Source organism: Eleutherodactylus coqui, chromosome 13 (genome assembly GCF_035609145.1).
Source record: "Eleutherodactylus coqui strain aEleCoq1 chromosome 13, aEleCoq1.hap1, whole genome shotgun sequence".
In the NCBI taxonomy this organism is placed as follows: Eukaryota; Metazoa; Chordata; class Amphibia; order Anura; family Eleutherodactylidae; genus Eleutherodactylus; species Eleutherodactylus coqui.
In genome coordinates, this window is record NC_089849.1 from 58,988,774 (window position 1) to 59,009,216 (window position 20,443).

The following is a 20,443-nucleotide window of genomic DNA, read 5'->3' on the forward strand; positions in this document are numbered from 1 at the left end:
TTTTTGTTTTTGTACATCTCACTAATGTAATTGCTGATGGATATATATATATTTTTTCTTCTTTTAGGATATATCACTTAAGATTCAGTTTTTGAGGTTGCTCCAGAGTTTCAGTGACCATCATGAGTAAGTGAAGTAAACTATATTACTTTAACCCTCTTGTAACTACAATAGGCCTTTTTACTGACCTCACTAATGGGCTTTAAATTTACACATACATGTTTTTAGTGTGGCTTGACTAATTACTGACAGGCTCCTGCTCTTACAGCCAGTAGCCTCAGATCCTGGCAGTTTGACCCCTTACATGCCGCAATCAATAGCAACTACAGCATGTAAGCAAATGGCACAAAGAGGGGCCTCTTCCTGTTGCCCATCGGCGCTTTTGCAGTTTAGTCGCAAGGTACCAGTGGGTTTCCATGGCAGCCAGAAGCCTGGCAAAGTCCTCCATATTTGCTATGTAACTCGGCCTATTCGAGTAAACTGAATTGTGGACCATCAGATTTATACGGGTGCCCATAGATGCTGCCACTTTGTTATGCTTGCTTCAAAACTTGAGTATTGCCAGTGTTATTCCTGTTGTATTCCACCAACGTAACCAGCGCTACAGTTCTCAGGCCGACCTTCACTCATCTTATAATAGGCGTATTCAACCAAGCAGAAAATATGTCGTTGAAGGGACCAGTTACTTTAACTGTTAGCCACTGGCTACAAGCCGTTCAGCTATGGTTAATTTAAAGGGACAGTCCAGCAGCTTTTTTCCCCCTGCCCATTCATTGTGTAACTAGTCACACAGTGTATACCTACCTGTCAGCTAATATTTCCTTATTTAGTTACTGCTTTCACTCATTCCCTTCAGTTGAGATATGTGATCTCATGCTAACCCTCCTGGGAATTGTCTTTCTGTTCTCAAGGAAGTCACTACCAGAACTTTCTGTATGAAATTACATGGTCTGTACCACACAGGCTTTTCACAGGGGGTGGGGACAGAAATTGCTATCGCATTACTGCTGATGTTCAGAAGCTGTTGTCATACAGCTGTAACGAAGATAATCACCGCTCATCCTCCTGGCTGTATACTTATGGTCCTTGGCTTATTTAGAAGAATATAGAGGATAATGATGATTAGTGTCCTCCCAGCAGGTATTGCTGCTACTGGCTATAGCTGGTCACATGATGTAGTTTTGATGCATCATGGGATTACTAGCACAGAGTAACGGAAGAGACATGAAAGAGAGAGGATCTAAAATCAAGACGTATGAGACAGGAGGCTGCACTGCATGGAAGTGAGTACAGTGCCCATAAATAGTCCAGAGGGTAGATGCCAATAAGGTAAGGGATGCAAAACTAAGTTCTTCCTGTAGCCAGTCATAGGCATCCAGATTGTCAGCAAGCTTGGTAAGGCCTCCCTCCCACAGGCGTCTTTGTACAGCGTTTAGCGCTGCTTTTTCAGCACAGCGCTAAATGCTGTACATCGCTTCCATTCATTTCACTGGTACTGCTCACACAGCGATGCATGTGCTATCTTTGGCCGTTTTTGGCCCTGCGTCACCCATTGAAATGAATGGGCAGCGGATTCAGCGCTGCCGTTTTTGGCAGCACGTAGCGACCTAGCTACACTAGCTGAGAGAAGGAGAAAAAAAAACCTTGCAGGTGCTGTCGGGGTCTCCGCCGCTGTTTCTGGAGCTTCGGGCCGGCTGCCAGGCACTTGTCAAGCCGGCAAAGCATCTATTGCTAGTGACGGGGATTGAATTCCTCGCTTCCCAGCAAGAGATTGCTCTGATTGTCTGAATTGGCTGTGATTGGTTGAGAGGGCTGTCAATCAGAGCAATCTCTTGCTGGGAGGCGGGGAATTCAGTTCCTGTCACTAGCAATAGATGCTTTGCCGGCTTGACAAATAGCCGGCCCGTAGCTCCCAAAACAGCGGTGTGGACCCCGACAGCACCTGCCAGGTGAGTATTGATTCCCCCCCCCCCCCCCCAGCATCCTTAACTGCATTTTCAGCTGTGCTCAAAACTCTGGCATAACGCATGCCAGCGCTGCTGAAGGCAGGCTGAATCTGCAGTAAATGCAGCGTTGAAAAGCGCTGCGTTTCTGCAGACGCCTGTGTGAGGAAGGCTTAACTGTTTTCCTTTATGATGTACATTGTAGTTTAAAGTAAGATATTGGAACATAGAAGTTACTGGGCAAAATCCTCCATACTGTAGGTGTATTATTGTAACCTTCCGACACTAGACCCGTGAGTATACATCGCCAAGCAGACAGTCTGTCTTTCATTATTGCCATGATGTTACTGTTTATTACATACCATCTGATTTGTACTGGTATTGGTTCTAATTTTGTGTTTTCCCAATCGCAGGAACAAATATTTGCTTTTGAACAGCCAAGAATTAAATGAACTGAGTGCCATATCCTTAAAAGCGAATATCCCTGAGTTGGATGCTGTGGTAAACACAGATAGGTAAGAGTTGTCTGGCTGAGATCCTGGCGCAAAACGTTTGTTTGTATGTGTAATGGTAAAAAAAATATATATAATATTCAGGCCAAAGTGGAAATAACAAATCGCAGAAAAAGGACGTATCAAATCAAAAATCGTAGCAGGCGGCCATACTTGCTGGTATACTGATCTAAAAGCAGGTATAAACACCACATCTCTCAGCATGCTGTCGGCTAATGTGGAGAAGCATTATACAGGACAACCTGCAGGGCTGAATCGTATGTTACGTCATCTATAGGTTATAATCCTGCATGGTACAATACACACGTCTGACTGGCACCCTTTGTATGCCTTATCAATGAGCAAGTATAAGGCTGACTGTCCATGGGCAATAGTTCATAGCATGATCTGCAACGATAAATCGCAGGTGGTTCACGCTTGAAGCACTTTCCATAGGATAACTATGGAAAACGCAGCCCGATGTACACGAGTGGGAAATCCATCACAATTTTCCACTGGCGTTTAAAAATCGCGGCGTGCTGCGATTTTCCGCGATGAACCTATCATTATAATAGTTCATGATCAGTGCCACAGTCGGCGCCAGGAAAAGTTTTTATTGCAACGACTGAACTGCACCAACGATGATTACACAGGATATAATCAATCTGATTTCGATGGAGGCCATTGGGAGATGTCGGCGTTTGGGTTGCATTAACAATGTCTTTGCTATCCTGAGCCCCTTTTCTTGGTAGAACTGTACCAGGTTATCACCGGCTTCATTTCTTTTACCCAAATCTTCCTGTGATGGTTGCTTCTGGCTGGCTGCCGACTTTGAAATTGGAATCATCCATAATGTAAATGATGTCCTTCTTTAGCATCTCATTTAGAGTTTTCTGGACGTCTGCATAAAAATCCTCAATAGTTTCTTCATCAGCTGACTACTTGTAATCAGACCTTGCTCTTCCCCAGTAGCACTTAGAGAATCCTTTGGCCTGGGGGGGGCCTGCCATCGGCTACCATATCTGAATCATTTGTGAGCTCTTCCATAGGATTTCCAAGGCGAAGTTTTTACATGGTACGTCGCCAGGTCTTTCCCTAACCCTCCCCATTTATCCGGGCTTGGGACTGGCGTATGTGGATGACTCCTAAATGGTTCGGTTATACCTAATTTACCCCCGCCACCCTACCCCCGCCCGATTTTTATTTCTCTGGAAACCAACCGGTGGCACTTGTTTACTGCTCTTCTCTGCTCCGTTTTCTCCCAGTCTTTTCTGTATCTCCACTGCAGTCTGGTAGTTGAACAGCTAGTTCTTGGGCAATACCATGTTTCCATATATTATTTACCCTGTTGTGAACTGTTAGTGCTTTCTCACCAGAATATCAAAAATTAGCAGGCACCATACATCACATGGCACACAACATAAACATCTGGGTGAAAAGGAAAAGCTGTATAATAACTTTAAAAACTCATTTTTATTCTTTACAACCCACCTCAAGTCAGAGGCTGCCAGCACCCTGAGTCACACGGCCTTGCCTTTGTACACACCCCCTCTTTCTCGTCTGTTATCATTGGGGGACACAGCAAAGACCTTGGGTATAGCTTCTGCCACTAGGAGGCGACACTAAGCACAAAAGTGTTAACTCCTCCCACTAGCTATACCCCTCCTGCAAGCAGCATGCTAGCTCAGTTTTTTGCTTAGTGTCTAGGAGGCAGGACTGTCTCTCCTGCTGAGACTATTTTTTTCTTTTTTCTTTCTTTTGCATTTTTCAATTTTTCCTATCTTTCCCGGAAGGCCAGGGCATAACGCGGAGGCAGGACTCTCCCCATTAACCCACCGAGGGCGGCGAACAGAGGTGATATGTAACCCTCTGTTGTCTGCCGGGCCCCCTCTGAAGAAAAAGAGGCACACTCGGCCACCAAACTGAGTGTGACCCGCCAGCCATAGAGCCCCCCTTATTTATGGTCCGGCATCCACTGCCCCACCAAAGGCAGGCGATGATGGGGAGAAGCTCTGCTGGAGCCCGGGAGCCAACCTACCTCACGAAGGAGGTAAGTATGTGGGTTTATTTTGTTATTGCGCCCGATGTGCGTTGCGCCTGCTGCGCTTCTTTGTTTCCCGTTGCGCTGCTTGTTAGCTGCGCTGCTAGTTATGCCGCCTGCTGCGCTGTTACAGGGCGGCTGCGGCTTATGCCCCGCAGCGCCGATGTTTATGCTGCGCCCGCGGCTGTTTGGTGGGCACCCGCGGCTTAGGTGCCGCGGCGGCGGCCCTTTTAAACTTGGCGCAGTGTGACCGCGACTGATGTGCTGTCGGCGGCCGCCCGCTCCCAGGGCGGCTGCGGCTTAGGCACTACCGACCGGCCGCGGCCATTTTGTTGGGCCGCCCGGCTGATGTGCCACTGGGCCGCCCGTACTGTCTGCTGTGCTGCCGGCCGCCCGCGTCTAGCTGTTGGGCAGCCGCAGCTGATGTGCCACTGGCCGCCCGCGATGTCTCCCCCCGCGGTTGGTGTGCGGCTGATGTGCCACTGGCCGCCCGCGATGTCCCCCCCCCCCGCGGTTGGTGTGCGGCTGATGTGCCACCGGCCGCCGCGAGGTCTCCCCCGCGGTTGCTGGAGCGGCCAGTGTGCTGCTGGCCGCCCGCGGCTGATGTGCCGCCGGTCGCCTGTGGGTGACGGCCGTGGTTGATGCGCGGCTGATGGTCTTTTCTGGGCCGTCTCCTCTTACCGCAGACATTAGCACAAGCATTGGTGAAGTACCGCACTTTAGCTGGGCAGCTTTCCCAAGTATTGCCTCTTGGAGCGACCGACGTGCTGCAGCACATGCGTAATGCGTCACTGAAGTCGAAGCGTAGGCACCTTGACCTCTGTGCCTATTCTGATTGGAGTACAGTGCCACATGGCACAAGTACGGAATTTCACCTCTGCTTGCACTGACATCAGTGGTTACAGGTGGCCAAGCGATGGAAGTGGTGTGAACAAAGGCAGGACTATGTGACTTGGGGTGCTGGCGTTTTGTCTCTGTCCCTGGAAGCGAGTCATTTTGCATACGGGGCGCCAAAGCATAAAAGTTTAAGTTATTTTACTGCTCTTCCTTCCTACACAAATATGTTTGTTGTGTGCCATGTGACCGGCGGCACTGTGGTGGTGCCTGCTAATTTTTGATCTCCTGGTGACAGAATCTCTTAAGAGTCCTTTTTACACTGTATGACCATCAGTTGCTTAAAGGGGATATATATTACCAAATTATTTTTTTTTATTAGTTAAAACCAGATTTAAAAAAGGAATATATTTCTCTATCTATATTCATTTACCAATTTTTATAGAATGTGTTTTTGTTTTTGTTTTTTTTATTATTCTGTTGCTTTACATTTAGCTAAGGATAGATGGCCGCCCCCATAGTTATGTATAGGCATTTAGAGAGTTGTTTTATAGCAGACTCATTGGCCATTCACACAATGGACAAAATCTGACACCTTGACTTGTATGGGAGACTGTTCTCGACATGATCTGTAAGCTGTGCAGGGAGGGGAATAGATGGTCACAGCTTATCACTTATTGTGTATGTTTGATCCTGTGTCTATCTACATATAGGTGTTACCTTTTAGAAGAATATTCAGTGTTAACAGTGAATTGCTCCTTTTTCAGGAACCTGGTGTGTGATGGGAAGAAGGGCTTATTAACCAGACTGCTGCAGGTCATGAAGAAGGAGCCGGCGGAGTCATCATTCAGGTACGTATGATGGGATGGAAATTTGACAGTTTATATCTAATAATAATAATAATAATAATAATCTTTATTTGTATAGCGCCAACATATTCCGCAGCGCTTACATAGACAGGGGAAATACAGAAAGACAAAAGTACAAAAAATTACAGAACCACGGTTACAATCGTAATCAGCTGATGGAAACAATAGGGGTGAGGGTCCTGCTCCAACAAGCTTACATACTACAAGTAATGGGGTGATACAGAAGGTAAAGGGGCTGGAGATGTGCACTGTATCGCGTGCTGGAGAGTGAGGGATGCTATATACAGACAACAGTCAGACATTTAGCTATGCGACGGCAGGATCAATATGACTACAGGAGCGGTTTATGATGGCTAGCAGGGATTGCAGTTAGTAGGTCAGGGAACATGTTATCAGGCGGTGTACAGAAGGGTTTGTTTAGGGAGTGCGGTATGCATCCCTGAAGAGGTGCGTCTGTGCAGAAATCCTCTTTACGGACCAAGAAAAAAAAATGACCAGCCCTTTTCCCAGCCTGCCATTATCCTTGCTTTGTTGTGAGATCCGTTTATGTTCAGCATACTTTTTACTGAAATGAGTTTTTTAGAGGGTTTGTATGGGATTAGAAGAACATGGCTACATTTATCCAGGTGGTGTTAGACGTTGCAGTAAAGTCCCATTCACCCCTTTATACGATGATGCCTTTGCTTTACTTTATCTTCAGGTCTTTAAAGCGACTGTATAACTCTCCCAGAAACAGCGCCACTTGTCATTAGTATGTCTCTGGTTTTTCATCCATGTAATTGGGGGACACAGGAAGATGTTGGGTATAGCTCCTACCACTAGGCAAAGAGATAGTTTAGTCCCTTCTAAAGGGTGAAAGGGGCTTCTGAGCTTCTCCAACACTTTTCATTTTTTTAGGGCCACCATGACGCTGTGCCCTACAGCCTCTTAGCCATGGCCTCTGGGCATTCTTCCTCCTACACGACTGGTCTCTGGGGCTCCTAGATGTTGCACTGACCTGCTTGACCAGCCAGCACTTATAATTTAGTCCCCAGCTTCTTGGGCTTATACAGGCTGAGGTTGGAAGGCAGAAGTTTCGGTTTACATGTTACGGGCAACATGGGTGGGACTTCCACCCACAGCACGCTCTCTTCCCCAGTGCATCGCTTGGTCGGCTACAGAAGCATTCCATCACTGTGACCTCCTCTTCTCTTCCCCTGTACAGGCTGCAAATGGCTGATTTCCTCCTTCCCAGTGTGCCTCTGTTAATCATAGTGACCTCAGGTGGGAGCTAGTAGGATACCTGTATCTCCTTCTCTGGGCCTCCTCACTGCAGCCCCCTGCTCCATAGCCTTTCATCCTGCCTTATCAGCAAATGGACGAGTATGAGCCACCTAGCAACTCTCCTCTTCTGGGAGGCCGGTCTGCCTGGATGGGACACGACAACAGAAGCTTGAAGCATCCTGAATCTCATCCCTGTACAGCGCGGTTTGTGCTCCAATGGGACCATTGCCCCTCCTAGGAGATTCCAGTCATTGCCTTCTATCGTTTTCAAGATAGATCCTTCAAGAATCTTACCTTTGGATCACTTTCTAGATTCTTCTTGGTACTCTTCTGTCCTTCAGACACCTGCACTACTTAGTTTGTTCCCTACTTTCACCATTCATATCAGACTGCAGTAATGGCCTACCTAGCCAACTGGTGGCACACGTAAAACAGAAAACCTTTTAATGGCCATGTCAGCATTCGGTGTTCTGTGGTGAACTGAGGCTTCCGTTGCACTTCTCCTTACTTTTCACATGCAATAGTGGACAGCTAATACGCCAGCATCAACATAGCTGCCCTGGCCCACTCTGTCCAAGATCCGGCAGCCGGAGGGCCATTATCAACTCTTGAGAACAGAATGCTCCATGGCATGGGTCCTGCTATTCTGAAGAGATTGTCATCTCCTTTTCTCCATTGGTTCAGCCATGATTGTGGTTTGCCGTGTCTTTGGGGGCAGGGGTTGCCAGTAGCACATCACCGAACACACAGTACTTTCCTCTTTTGCATTTCTCAACAGTTTTCCAACTTCTTTGCTGATCGACTCTGTCCCTTCCCTCTGCTCCTATAGAATTCAGTTGTCTCTGGCACGTAGGGAACTGATGGCACCTGCCGCCGGCTATTCGGTCCATATCTGTTTTCAGCATGTCTTATCTGTTAAAGGGCAAAGGAATCGCTCTGCTAAATCTGTAAGCACTTCAATCGCCATCTCCTAGTGATGGGCACGTTTTCCAAACTTAGTTATCTCTGAGTCCTACAGAAAACATTACTTATTAGCTGTCGGTGAAACTGTCTCTTATTTGCACCCACTAGGATCAACAGGCTGCACACATTACCTTTTCCTTGTTCCACACACTTGGCTACAGCTTTGGAACATCTCATGGTCTCGCTGTGTCTCCCAATGATATGGATGAGAGAACAGGATTTTGGTTGATGTAAAATCCCATTCTCGTCACGTTCATTGGGGAACACTGCACCCACCCAGTTGTTTGTTCCTGCTGTTGTGGTTCCTAAATGGGATAATCAATGTGGCCTGGTTTATGTTTGTTTTCTGACTATGATCTGTATTGATCATCTGTTAATTTGTTCTCTCCTACTGCTTATGTACAAACTGATTTAGTTCAGTGCCTGCAGGAGGGGTGTAACTGGTAGTTAGGACTATTGCTTTGTGGTGTCCCCAATGAATGTGATGAAAGGGATTTTTACAGTAAGTAACAAAAATCCTCTGGTTGCAGTTCACCCCTATTCACTTGAATGGCCTTTTTTGTAATGCCAGACACTGCAAACGAACATGATTGGCGCTCTCTACAGACACACAAAAAATAATCCCATGCAACCCCTTTAATAATTTTGTCAGTGGTGTAAATATGGAAGAGCAGAATTTATAGTTACTGTATTTTGGGTACACTGCTTGTAGTTTATTGACATGGCTGAGAATTTTCATGTGGCTTCTCTGCTTCAGCTGCATGTGTACAACTGACGTCCATCAATGAATGCATAGAATACGTTTCCCTAATATGAGCCTTTTAAGTACGTTGAGCTGCATTGGTAAAATGTTGCCTGAAGAGCATGAGTGCATATATTGTATGCATGATCAATCCCATCATTACTACATGTAGGTTCTGGCAAGCCCGAGCGGTGGAAAGCTTCCTTCGTGGTGTGACGTCATACGCTGACCAGATGTTTCTTCTAAAGAGAGGCCTGTTGGAGGTGAGTTTCATCCAAACTGTATGTAAATGAAAGATGTCATTGCAGTTTCCACTAGTTTAGTGTCAGTTTTAGTATATTTTGTACTTTTTCTGCATTCTGTCCGGTTATTGTTACAGAGAAGGTTTTCCCTGTTATTTTCAGTGCACTGAACTGATGGGTTTTCACTTATAGGTAATGGGTAACGTAGTGTTCCTTCTTTCATAGCACATTCTGTACTGTATTGTGGACAGCGAGTGCAAATCTAGAGACGTCCTTCAGAGCTATTTTGACCTCCTTGGGGAACTCATGAAGTTCAACATAGATGCTTTCAAGAAATTTAACAAATACATTAATACTGATGAAAAGGTAAAGGAAAGAAATGTTGCATGTTGTCCGCGTTCCTTGACTGAGGACATGGCATTTTGAGTAGCTTTTAGTTTAATTTGTTCCCATGTACCACACTGTTGGGCCTCATTCTCATGACTATTACGGCTCTGATTCAAGTCTCGGGTAGCACAGCAGCTCCTATACATCGGATATGTAGGGGCACGTTCCTTACAGGGCTGATCACTGCCTACACAATACCAATTGACAGCAATGAGGGAGAGAACAGCACATGGGTTGAATATTTCCTAATGCTTGTGATTTTTATTTTATCCAGAAATTAAAGGGTCACTCCAGTGAATTTAGTTTTTCCATTCATTGTGTAGCAAGCCCCCAGTATATATGTCGGCCAGTATTACCTTGGTAAGTTATTCCCTTCCATCTGAAACTTCCTGAAGCCCTTCTCCTTAGGTGGGTCATGTGATCTCATTCTGACCAACTGGGAATTACTTGGGTTTATGTTCCCTCAAGGCTTCAGTTTTCCAGTCAGCATACTTCCTGTGTTATAGACCCTACCACACAACTCCCATTAGGAGGAGACACGGGAATTCGTATCACAGTTACTGCTGATGATAAGCTCCTATCATACAGTTATAATGTGATAACATCTCATCCTCCTGACTGTATAATTTATGTTCTGTAGTTTGTTTAGGTGGATATTCAGAGTAGTGTTCATCGTACTGTCCTCCCTGCAGATAGAGATTGTACAGACTCTAGCTGGTTATGTGATTCTGTACTGATGCATCATGGATTTTCTAGCACAGAATAGTGAAAGAGAAAACGGGGAGAAGTCTTACCATCAAGATGGTGCCAGATCAGCATCGGACAAGAGGCTGCACTGCATAGAAGTGACTGTGGTATACATAGCAGACATCTGTGAGGGTTGGAAAAATGTGTTTTCGCTGGAGTGTCCCTTTAATACCCCTGGAGTACAAGATTTTGTATTTGCAGGTAACGTTTCGGGTACATACACCCTTCATCAGGCCAATGTTGCTTCAGTGGCTGAAAAAGACAAGACATGGCCAAGGCCCCAATTTGTTGACTGAAACCTGCAGTGCTAAGCTTGTCTCAGCAGGAAGTGGGCTACAGACAAGCTCAGCATTACAGGTTTCAGTCTATAAAATTGGACCTTAGGCAGGTCTTGCCTTTTTCAGCCACTGAAACATATGTCTAATGAAAGGTGTATGTAGCCGAAACATTGTCTACAAATAAGAAAAGCTTGTGTTAACCATTTTTTGCATAAAATATAAATATCAAGCATTAAAAAATATTCTACCTATCTTTTTATTTGTCAATTCGTCTTATGTGGAGCTATACTACAGCTCCTATAGAAATGTATGTGCCCGTGCTCTGCCTCTATATGCCTTTGGGTTTCATATGAGGGTCCTCATCCCATAAATTAATTTTGTACCCGCGAGATATGAAAATCATGGCACGTCATTTTGGATGCAGAATTAGGAGAAATTCAGCCCTGGAGCACTTCGCCTCCATTTTATGTTTCTGTATGGTTACACCGTACGATGGTATACAGAGTGCCTACGGCCCTGTACTATAAAGCCGTATAGACTGTGTGTGCCTTCCCAAACTGGTATTCATGATCTTTGACAAAGTTGTGCTGTCCGTATTGACTCATTCTCATTCCACAGCAACTTGTGATTATTCCTTTTCTGCTTTAGTTCCAGGTTTTCTTGAACCAAATCAACAGCTCGTTAGTGGACTCCAATATGCTAGTGAGATGCATTGCGTTGTCTCTGGACCGGTTTGAAAGCCAGTCAGATGATATCAAAGGTGAGGAAACGGTATTGGTCTTCACTCTACTTAGCTGGTGCTGACAACGCACATTTATGTAATACCCAAATAATTATTTTAGGACAGTACGGATGTTTTGGTAAAGAGTAATTTTGGTTTCTGTATGTATTTCCCCACACAGTGGCTGAAGTTCTCTCTGAATGTCGGTTGTTATCCTACATGACTCAGGGGTCTGTTCGAATGTCTTTCCTCTTTCGGCTTATCAACATTATCCATGTGCAAACACTAACACAGGTAAGTCTTTGGGGGCTAGAGCAATCCGTATCTATAGACAGATACAGAATAGTAGCTACCAACTCTCAATGTGCTCTGACAAACCCGACATTTAAAGGGGTTTCCAAGGAAGCCCACAGTCAGTGCCGGGATACCATGGGGTCGGAGCAGAAGCTACTGCTCCGTCCCTTGTTTAGCGGCTGGAGCTTGTAACACTTGATGAAGTTAGTGGGAGCTATGCTTGTAATTGCATGTAGAGCTCTCATTGAAATGATAGCCTATGGGGCTATGCGGATTGATGGTTCTTCAAGTGGACCGATGGTTCGCGTTGAAATCAATGGGAGCTGCGTTTGTAATTGCAGGCACAGCTCCTATTGATTTTAATGAGAGCTGCACCAACCACTACATAGGGGTCAAAGCAGTGGCCTCCACTTAGACTCTGGGGTTTCCCAACACTGACTGTAAGTGCTGCTTGGAAAACCCCTTTTAAGATGGCTTACTGTTTAGTAATTTATCAGATCTGCAAGTAAATGGCCATAAACATTACGGTTTTCTTATTTGGGTTTCAAACCTTTATCACTCTCTTTCCAGTCCCATTGAACAGTTTTTAAAGGGTATTTGCACTTTCACAATAAATTTTGACATGTCATGGACACATCCAAAGTCTTAATTAGTGCAAGTCTGGGTCCTGAGATGCCCAGCAATTGCTCACACGGAGGGCAGAAATTCTTGACGGAGAGCTGTTATTTTGGTTTTAATGGTCATTCTTGGGCTCTTTTTGTTAGCTGAAGACAGGCTTAGGCCGGGTACACGCTTACATTATGTGCAATTTGCTCTTGAGAGGATTGGGCACAACTCTCATTGACCTGATGCACACTTACCATATGTGGAAGTCCATATAGAGCTACCAAGTAGAGCCGAGGAGTGACCGTCACAGCCGAAGGGGCACACAGTGCTCAGCTGCATGCTCCTGCCCCTTCGTATCAGAACGTCTGACCTATTACAACTTTTGTGAAAGTGCAGATACTCTTCTAAAGTGAACCCCTCACCAGTTTTATGCTGCCCGTACAATGGGCAGCATGAACCTGGGACAGATATGTGCATCCGTGTTTTGTTTCATGCTGCATTTCGGAAAAACCTACTTAAAAGCTTGACTCTGAGCTCCGCTCCCCCAAGACTGACAGCCCCTTCCCTATGCACAAGCAGGGAGCGGAGTTGTCGCTGCTGATGACCCGAGCGGGAAGAGCCCGGCATTGGCTTCCTCTTTGACAAGAGAACTCAGTTCAAAGTCACAAAGTTGTAAGTGTTTTAATCTGAAACACAGCAGCATCGCAGAATAAAACCTACGTGGCACGAATGAGCATATCTGTCCCTGGGTTCATGCTGCCCGTGGTTTTGAAACTATGAGCCTAGTTACAAGTCCCCTTTTAAGCACTTGATATTAAAGTCGTGAATTTCGAGTCCTCCATCCTTGCTTTAGAAGAGTAATCAGGAAAGGGGAGTTATTTCATTTGTGGGATTTGCTTCCAATAAACAGGAGAATGTCAGCTGTTTGAATACAAGCCTTGTTATCCTAATGTTGGCCCGAAGGAAAAGCCGATTACCGTGCTACCTGCAGACGATCAGAGACATGGAGTGCATGGAGAAATACCCCGGGTTCATACTCAACAATTTTCACAATCTCCTGCGATTTTGGCAGCAGCATTACCTCAACAAGGATAAAGACAGCAGTTGTCTAGAAAATGTGAGTTCACCCATTCCTGGTTTTGGGGGTTACAAGGAGATACTATAATGTAACATGTAACTTCTTTCTCTTTCAGAGCTCTTGTATCAATTTCAGCTACTGGAAAGAGACTGTATCTGTATTGTTAAATCCAGACAGGACATCTCCGTGTGCCATAGTAAGCTACATCGATGAGGCATATATGGATGTGGACAAGGAATTTCTGGAGGACTAACCCAGTATTGGGAACTTGCTGTATGGACAGATACTCCAGATGATATTTCAAGTATCCAGGGACTTTCTGCGCGCTGTGATCCTGGATCATTAATTACACCCAGGAGTTAATGTGCCCAGCAGTAACCATTGATGCCACTTTCCAGGATATATTAAAGAGTAACCGCACTTTTTAAAAACGTTTTTATTTGTCAGAACGACGTATGAAATATCTTGCTCAATGGGGAGCCAAGATGCCCACTGATTGCTCAGATGGAGCTGCTGCAGCGCTCACCCAAGTGCTGTGCACCTTCGGCTGTTTTTGCTCCATCAGCTCTTCTCAGCAGCTGAAGTCCGCTATAGATATCCATGCACCAGTCTTCAGCTGTCAAGAAGAGTCGAAGGGCCGTAAAGACAGCCGAAAGGGCACAGTGCTTGGGTGAGTGCTACAGCCCCTTGGTTTGAACAATCAATGGGGGTTTCGGCACCCCACTGATCAAAACTTTTGACATGTCGCTCTCACACTTCAAAAGTTTTTAAAAAGTGCAGTTACTCCTTAAGTCTGTGCAATACATTCAGGGATGTCATCAATTAACTGACCTTTTTGTTTTGTCTTTTTGACTTAAGGTTTTAATCTTCCCATTTCCTTTTATGCTTGTGCAGTTTGTACATAATAATTCAACTCATCAATTTTGATTATTCTTTTTTTATGAGATGTTGTGAAAAGGACAAACAGAACACTGTAGCCATCAAGGATCTTCTTCTCCGGCGACTTGTAGTCTTCCCATTCCCACTGGCCTATCAAGGAGCGGACTGTGGGAACCCAGCAATAACCTAAAGATAGAGAAAATGGCAAAAACAACTCCAGTTATTGCCTCCATAACCTTATTTATAAACTGAATAGATTAACTCGCTGACAGTGGTGGTTAAATCCTTGTTTTTAATCTGCATATGATGGAAATTAAGTCATTAGGGGGACCATGACCCAATTTACTGTAATAAATGTCTGTTTTGTTATCGGATTTGAAAGTTGTGCTTGCCGGGTTTATAATGAGCTTGCGATGAACATTACTGGTCACCCCCTATTTTCATCTGCTCCCCTCTATATAAATTCATGGGTCTACCCCACCAGGTTCATTTGCCATTATCAGGATTTTAATGATTCTTCACACATCTATTACTGCTATGTAACACTCAGGAACAGCGATGTCAACACCTTTAATATGCTTACATTGGGAATTTAATTTTTAAGTTTAGTTTGTGTGGCTTTTTATTACTTGATCTATCACGGTACAATGTGTGGAGCAGGAGGACTTTTACAGTGTCCTGCTGAGGATGTAAATTATGTATAATCGGTCATTACTTGACGCAGATGTACACTTTTATTGTACTGTAGAGGCCCAATATCAAGTAGGACTATTTTGCCGTCACATAAGGGCTTTTTTACACAGCCATATCTGCCACATATATCTGCGCCTTCTCTTCCACTGCCTAATAGGGTTTGGTCCCTGTACAAGGAATGAAATTGCGATTCCTGCTGTCCTTTTGTTGGCAAATACAGGTAATGACACAGACATCAAATATGACTGTGTAAATGAGTCCTTTTATATGTTTTTAACCTTCAGTGTGAGTTAAAATACAAAATCCCTCCTTTTTATCTTGCCCCTCTCATTTTAAGGGGGTTTTCCAGTTGTAAACAATTGACGGCCTATCTGCAGAATAGGCCATCAATAGTAGATAAGCAGAAATCTATCACCTGTGACCCCCATTAGTCCGCTCATGCGCCAAACTGATTTCTGCAGGAAGCAGACAGTGCCGTTCCCAATGCAGTGGTCAGGTTTGGTATTACAATCAAAGTTTGCATTGAAACGAATGGCCTGCAAGTCTGGCCCCTGCAGCAGCTAGAGCGACATTGCCTGCTTCGGCTCAACGCCCAAATGCACTGACCTGGTGATCAGCAGGGGGTCTCAGGTGGCGGACCCCTGTCGAACTATTATTGATAGGGTATCCTAAGGATAGGCCACCAATAGTTTACACCTGGACGACCCCTTTAACATCACCTGTTCAGTAACCACCTGTAGACCATACATTTAGTCTATCCCAAAATCTTCTTAAACCTATTGAAAGTTTCTGGTTGTTATTGGCAATGAACCTGAGGTGTCGTCCCAATTACAGAGCAGCGGCAGTTGATGTTGCTGTAATTTTAACTTCCTCCAATGGTGAACATTGGCTGTCAGTTACTGTGTAATACTTGGTGAGCCCCGCAGTTTCCCATAGAGCAGTGTGCGTGGCCCTTCTGAAGACTTATATTAATGTTTTATAAACATTGTCTATCTGCTAAGGGACCGCACATTCACATTTCATCCACTCATCCTTATGTTTACGGTTTCTTTCCAGACCCCAGGTATTTGTTTGATATATAAATATATATATAGAGAGATTACTTGTGACTTAGAACTGGTGTAAATAAAGAGATGCTTCTAATTTAAGTGTTTACCTGAGTATTGTCATCATTTTTTGTCTGATGTTTGTCTGACTAATGCAAATGTTTCGAGCTACCGAGAAAAAACACAACTATGTAATTCATGGATAAAGTTGGTACTAAAAGCCCTTTTACGACAGACTGGTGATAATTTGTTTGCCCGATTATCAGGCTGTGTACATATGATGCCACTCCGCTTATGAACAAGCCAATGCTTAGGTCGTTAATGTTGCAGAAAACAAATATCGCCTGCAGTAAATCTCCTGAGTAAACAGTGAGTGTGCTGCTGACGATGATACTGTATTGGGGACTAACGATCATATTCATCATTCCCCATGCGGCCGGCATCGCCTTGTTTTAAAGGCCATTTAAATGTGCTCTGATCAACTCATGGGCCATTCACACAAGGGACAGGGGGTACCCAATGATTTTTATTGTAAAGCATGACCTGTGACTAGATTGTTGTCCAGGGAGGTGGAGGAGGTAAGCTGTGACAATCATCCTACGTTATCTACATATAGATATTACCTTGTATTGTAATCCTACCTCTGATAATGAAATGACTGCTAAGTTTTCTCTACAAAACAGAAAGCCCAGTGTGCTTGGTGGTCAGTGTGAAACTGCAGGATTTTTTTTTTTTTTATTGCTTTCAACTATAGATCGTGACAGCTAAAATGAACCTTTTTAGGGATTTTTAGATATTTTAACATACTCTATACAATCACTTTTTTTATAGCACATTCCCCTTTTTATAATGTATTTTCGGTTTCTAGGGTTCGTGAGGCAAAACCAGTATGGCTGCCACAAGTGTATTCACAAGGAATATACAACCAAGATTCCCCATTCTCTTAAATGGTAAAGCTACTTGCTTATGTAGGCATGCATCTCTCCTATACTTTGGACTAGTTGGGTAGACTTGCCCAACTGTTAGACCTGGGTGGCGGCCATATTGCTTTTCTAAGGAGTTCTTGAAAATGACATCATGACTTATTTGTGACTATTTTGTATTCTGGTTCTCCTGAAGTGTCCTGTGAGCGTATTCCAGACAATAACAGATGCCAGTCTTTTATGCCTCAGTAGATTTTATTAAATGTCAAGGGGTGGGATGTGATCAGACACTATGAGGATCAGGCACAGCTGTTGCAGCTGTCTGGGAAACCATTGTAGCTTCTGATCTGTTCATTCTTCATGCTGCCATGAGGGGGAAAAAAAGCTTTGCTTTACGCAGTGCACATACACTTGTGTTGCTCAAAATGTTTAGATGCTTTTAAGCTGCTGTTCATCACTTTCCAGATATTTAACAGTAATATATTACAAACCCATAAGCTACTGTTGACTTACAAAGTTGACTCTCTAACCCTCAGCACACTGAAAGGAACACTGGGCGGAGCAGATACGGTATTGGGGCCCTTTTAAATGGAACGATTATCATTCTGGTAATAGTTGGAACATGTGAAACTGATAATCATTCAGTGTATACATGGCCAATGATCGAACGACATTTGTTCACTTATGGCCTGTCCATTTTATGCAACCCATAAAAGCAGAACGATGATCGGTTCGTGTAAAAGGACCCTTATCTTGCCTGAGTGCCTCTCGCTTTCTTTGAATCCCTGTGCCATGCTATAGCCCCTCAAGCCCTGGCCTAGGCATACAATTGGGCAGTTTTACTTGTCAAAATACAATTATTTCCTGGCTCAAACTGCGCCACATTAACACTGCTGTGTTAAGCACTTTTGGACATTTTTTCGAACTTTCTCTGAAAAGGGGATATAGCCATAGTTGTGCTGAAATTTTGGTGCAATTTTCAGCGTAAACTAAGCCAACTCGTAGGTGGTATAAACTTAGATTCAGCGCATGTCGCTCTGCCAAATATGGGGCATTTTAAGACTGTTTCAGTTTGCACTAACGTTTAGACCATATTAGTAAATGTGCCCCAGTTTGTCCTATTTTGTCTGATATTCTGTTAAAGGGGTTGTCCCATTCAAAATGCAGCCTTTGAGGCAATCAGTTTGATCGCCCTGGGTCCCACTCTCGGCAAACACACAGGGTTTCGATGTGAATGGTCATCCTTACAATACAAGAACGGTTTGAATCCATCCCTAATGGAGCACATGGACAGGGTTATGTCTTCATGAGACAACCCTTTTTTAAGATTTTGCCTAAACTGAATTCTAAAAAATGATGCTGCCTTGTCGTTATCGGTTTCTCTAATTGTAGGATCAGTGCAGTTCTGCTGTAAACTTGCACGGCCCCTGATCCAAATCCTGGATTCTGAGTTTTTCTAGTACACTGTAAAATGAGTCTTGCTGAAAGAGCCAAAATGTAAAGTAGGTAACTAATAGTAGGGAATTGTGGTTACCATGACCAGCTTGGAGAAAGGTGCAGAAGCCCTACAGGGGCAATCCCTCCCCCTCTCCATCTTGCTTTTAAAACTCTAATTTACACTTTTTATATGGGTGTACTAAGTAGATTAATGGAAATGCTGCAGGTCTTCAGCATGCAGTGAATCAATCCCCAAAAACATCAATGCCCAAAAACAGTAATTACCTTTGAAGAAACAACTTCTCTTGTTCGGGCACGCAGCTTGTTGACTTGTGATTCTGCTACATCTGCACGTTCTTCTGCATCATCCAGTTCATGTTGGACCTTCCTGTATTTCTGTAGGTTGGAGGTGGCCTGGGTCTCCTGTAGCAGAGAGAAGGTAAGATTGCACTTAAGTCATCAACTCCCCTCATGCTGAGTAATTGCACAATTTCTCAGAAATGTTTATGCAATATGGGAGTATTGCCTTGTGGCATTAGTGTGATCTATCTATATAGTTACTTACAGCTTCCTCAGATTGGCGCTTATAGCTCTTGACTTTCATCTGTAGTTTATCTATCAGGTCTTGCATTCGGGCCAGGTTTTTCCGATCCTCTTCAGTCTGTAAGAAACGGCACAATGTCACTGTGGAGTTGTGTTAAGGTACCTTTTACATGGAGCAACTATTGTTCATTGAGGTGTGAATGACAGTGTTGCATTTGCTTTAATATGGATCGATGATTTTTTTTTTTTTCATTAGTTTGCCGAAATATTTTTCATAGGGGATCTCCATGCAAATTTGTTCAAATACAAAATACTTGACATGAGCGAGCACGCTCGGTAAAGGCAGATACTCGAGCAAGCATTGCTTTTTGAGTAACTGCATACTCATCCGAGCAAATGCGGGGGGGGGGGGGGGGGAAAGAGAGAGAGATCTCTCTCACTCTCCCCTCCGCTTTACCCTGCCGCCCCCTGGTGAATATGGAGGCCATACCATTTGTAGTAACTCTCCAGAATGCTGCTCTATCCAGTTCTGGCCAACCTGGGCTCTACTGCACTTTGCATTATACTGCTGAAATATCCCATCATTGTTGGGGCACATGATGTCTATAAAGGGCTGCAAATTGTTACCAAGTAGTGAAATGTAGCACCTGTTAATGACGTGTTTAGATGGACCCAACAACCAGCCTGCACAATGCCTTGTTGACAACTGGGATCCATGGCTTCATGGGGTCTACACTACACACGAACCCTACCATCAACCCCAAACAATTGGTACTGTAACTAAACAGACCACATGTTGCCAGGTCTCTAGGGTCCAGGTAGTATCCTTACAAGCGCAGGTGGGGTGCTGTGCCTGGTGTGGTAACAGAGGCATTCTGGTGGGTCTTCTGCTCCCATATCCCATGAAAGCTAAAGAACGCTGCACTTATGTATGTGGGGCCCCTGCATTGAATGTGATTTATGCTGGAGTCACTTGTCTATCCACATGTACACTTTTAACAGATGCTGCCAGTTGTGATCAGCAAGGGTCTGTGTACAGTTACTGTGGGTACTAATGCCTTTTATGATTTCCCGGTAAACGTGACACTGTGTATCAAGGAATGTTAAATGCCTGTGCAATTTCGGAAATGCAAATGTCCCATCAGTCAGACACCCACTGCCTAGTCTCAAACTCTGAATTCATGTCGCCTGCCCATTGTTCAACCTCACCAGATAAGTAGCGTCCGCTTTATGATTTACATACGGCTATCCCATTACTTTTGGCACATCAGTGTATTGTATATAGACACTTGCCGTGGGGAAGAATGTGTGTTTCTTATGCTCTTTATCAGTCTACAGATTCTTAGGTTATTCCACATGTGTATCCATAAGTGTTACACTATTTCATCATCCAGTACAATATACAAGGTACATGTACAATGCT

At 44.3% G+C, this 20,443-nt stretch overlaps 2 protein-coding genes across 3 annotated transcripts in view; one reads left to right on the plus strand and one right to left on the minus strand.

The window, feature by feature from the left end:
* TRPC4AP (transient receptor potential cation channel subfamily C member 4 associated protein) overlaps positions 1-16,224 on the plus strand; it is a 39,433-nt gene extending 23,209 nt beyond the window's left edge. The window contains exons 11-19 of the mRNA XM_066587681.1: positions 68-126; positions 2,357-2,458; positions 6,077-6,160; positions 9,319-9,409; positions 9,614-9,754; positions 11,449-11,560; positions 11,703-11,815; positions 13,332-13,538; positions 13,615-16,224. Of these exons, the coding sequence (XP_066443778.1) occupies positions 68-126; positions 2,357-2,458; positions 6,077-6,160; positions 9,319-9,409; positions 9,614-9,754; positions 11,449-11,560; positions 11,703-11,815; positions 13,332-13,538; positions 13,615-13,752 (1,047 nt within the window). The 3' untranslated portion in view covers positions 13,753-16,224. The remainder of the gene's footprint in view (positions 1-67; positions 127-2,356; positions 2,459-6,076; positions 6,161-9,318; positions 9,410-9,613; positions 9,755-11,448; positions 11,561-11,702; positions 11,816-13,331; positions 13,539-13,614) is intronic.
* Positions 14,421-20,443, minus strand: part of MYH7B (myosin heavy chain 7B) — a 48,479-nt gene continuing 42,456 nt past the window's right edge. The window contains exons 41-43 of one of the 2 annotated variants that reach the window (XM_066587678.1): positions 19,043-19,138; positions 18,763-18,900; positions 14,421-14,564 (exon numbers count right to left, since the gene is read on the minus strand). In XM_066587678.1, the coding sequence (XP_066443775.1) occupies positions 14,532-14,564; positions 18,763-18,900; positions 19,043-19,138 (267 nt within the window). In that variant the 3' untranslated portion in view covers positions 14,421-14,531. Of the gene's footprint in view, positions 14,565-17,217; positions 17,404-18,762; positions 18,901-19,042; positions 19,139-20,443 lie in introns of those variants that run through there. The other variant, XM_066587679.1, reaches the window with a different exon arrangement.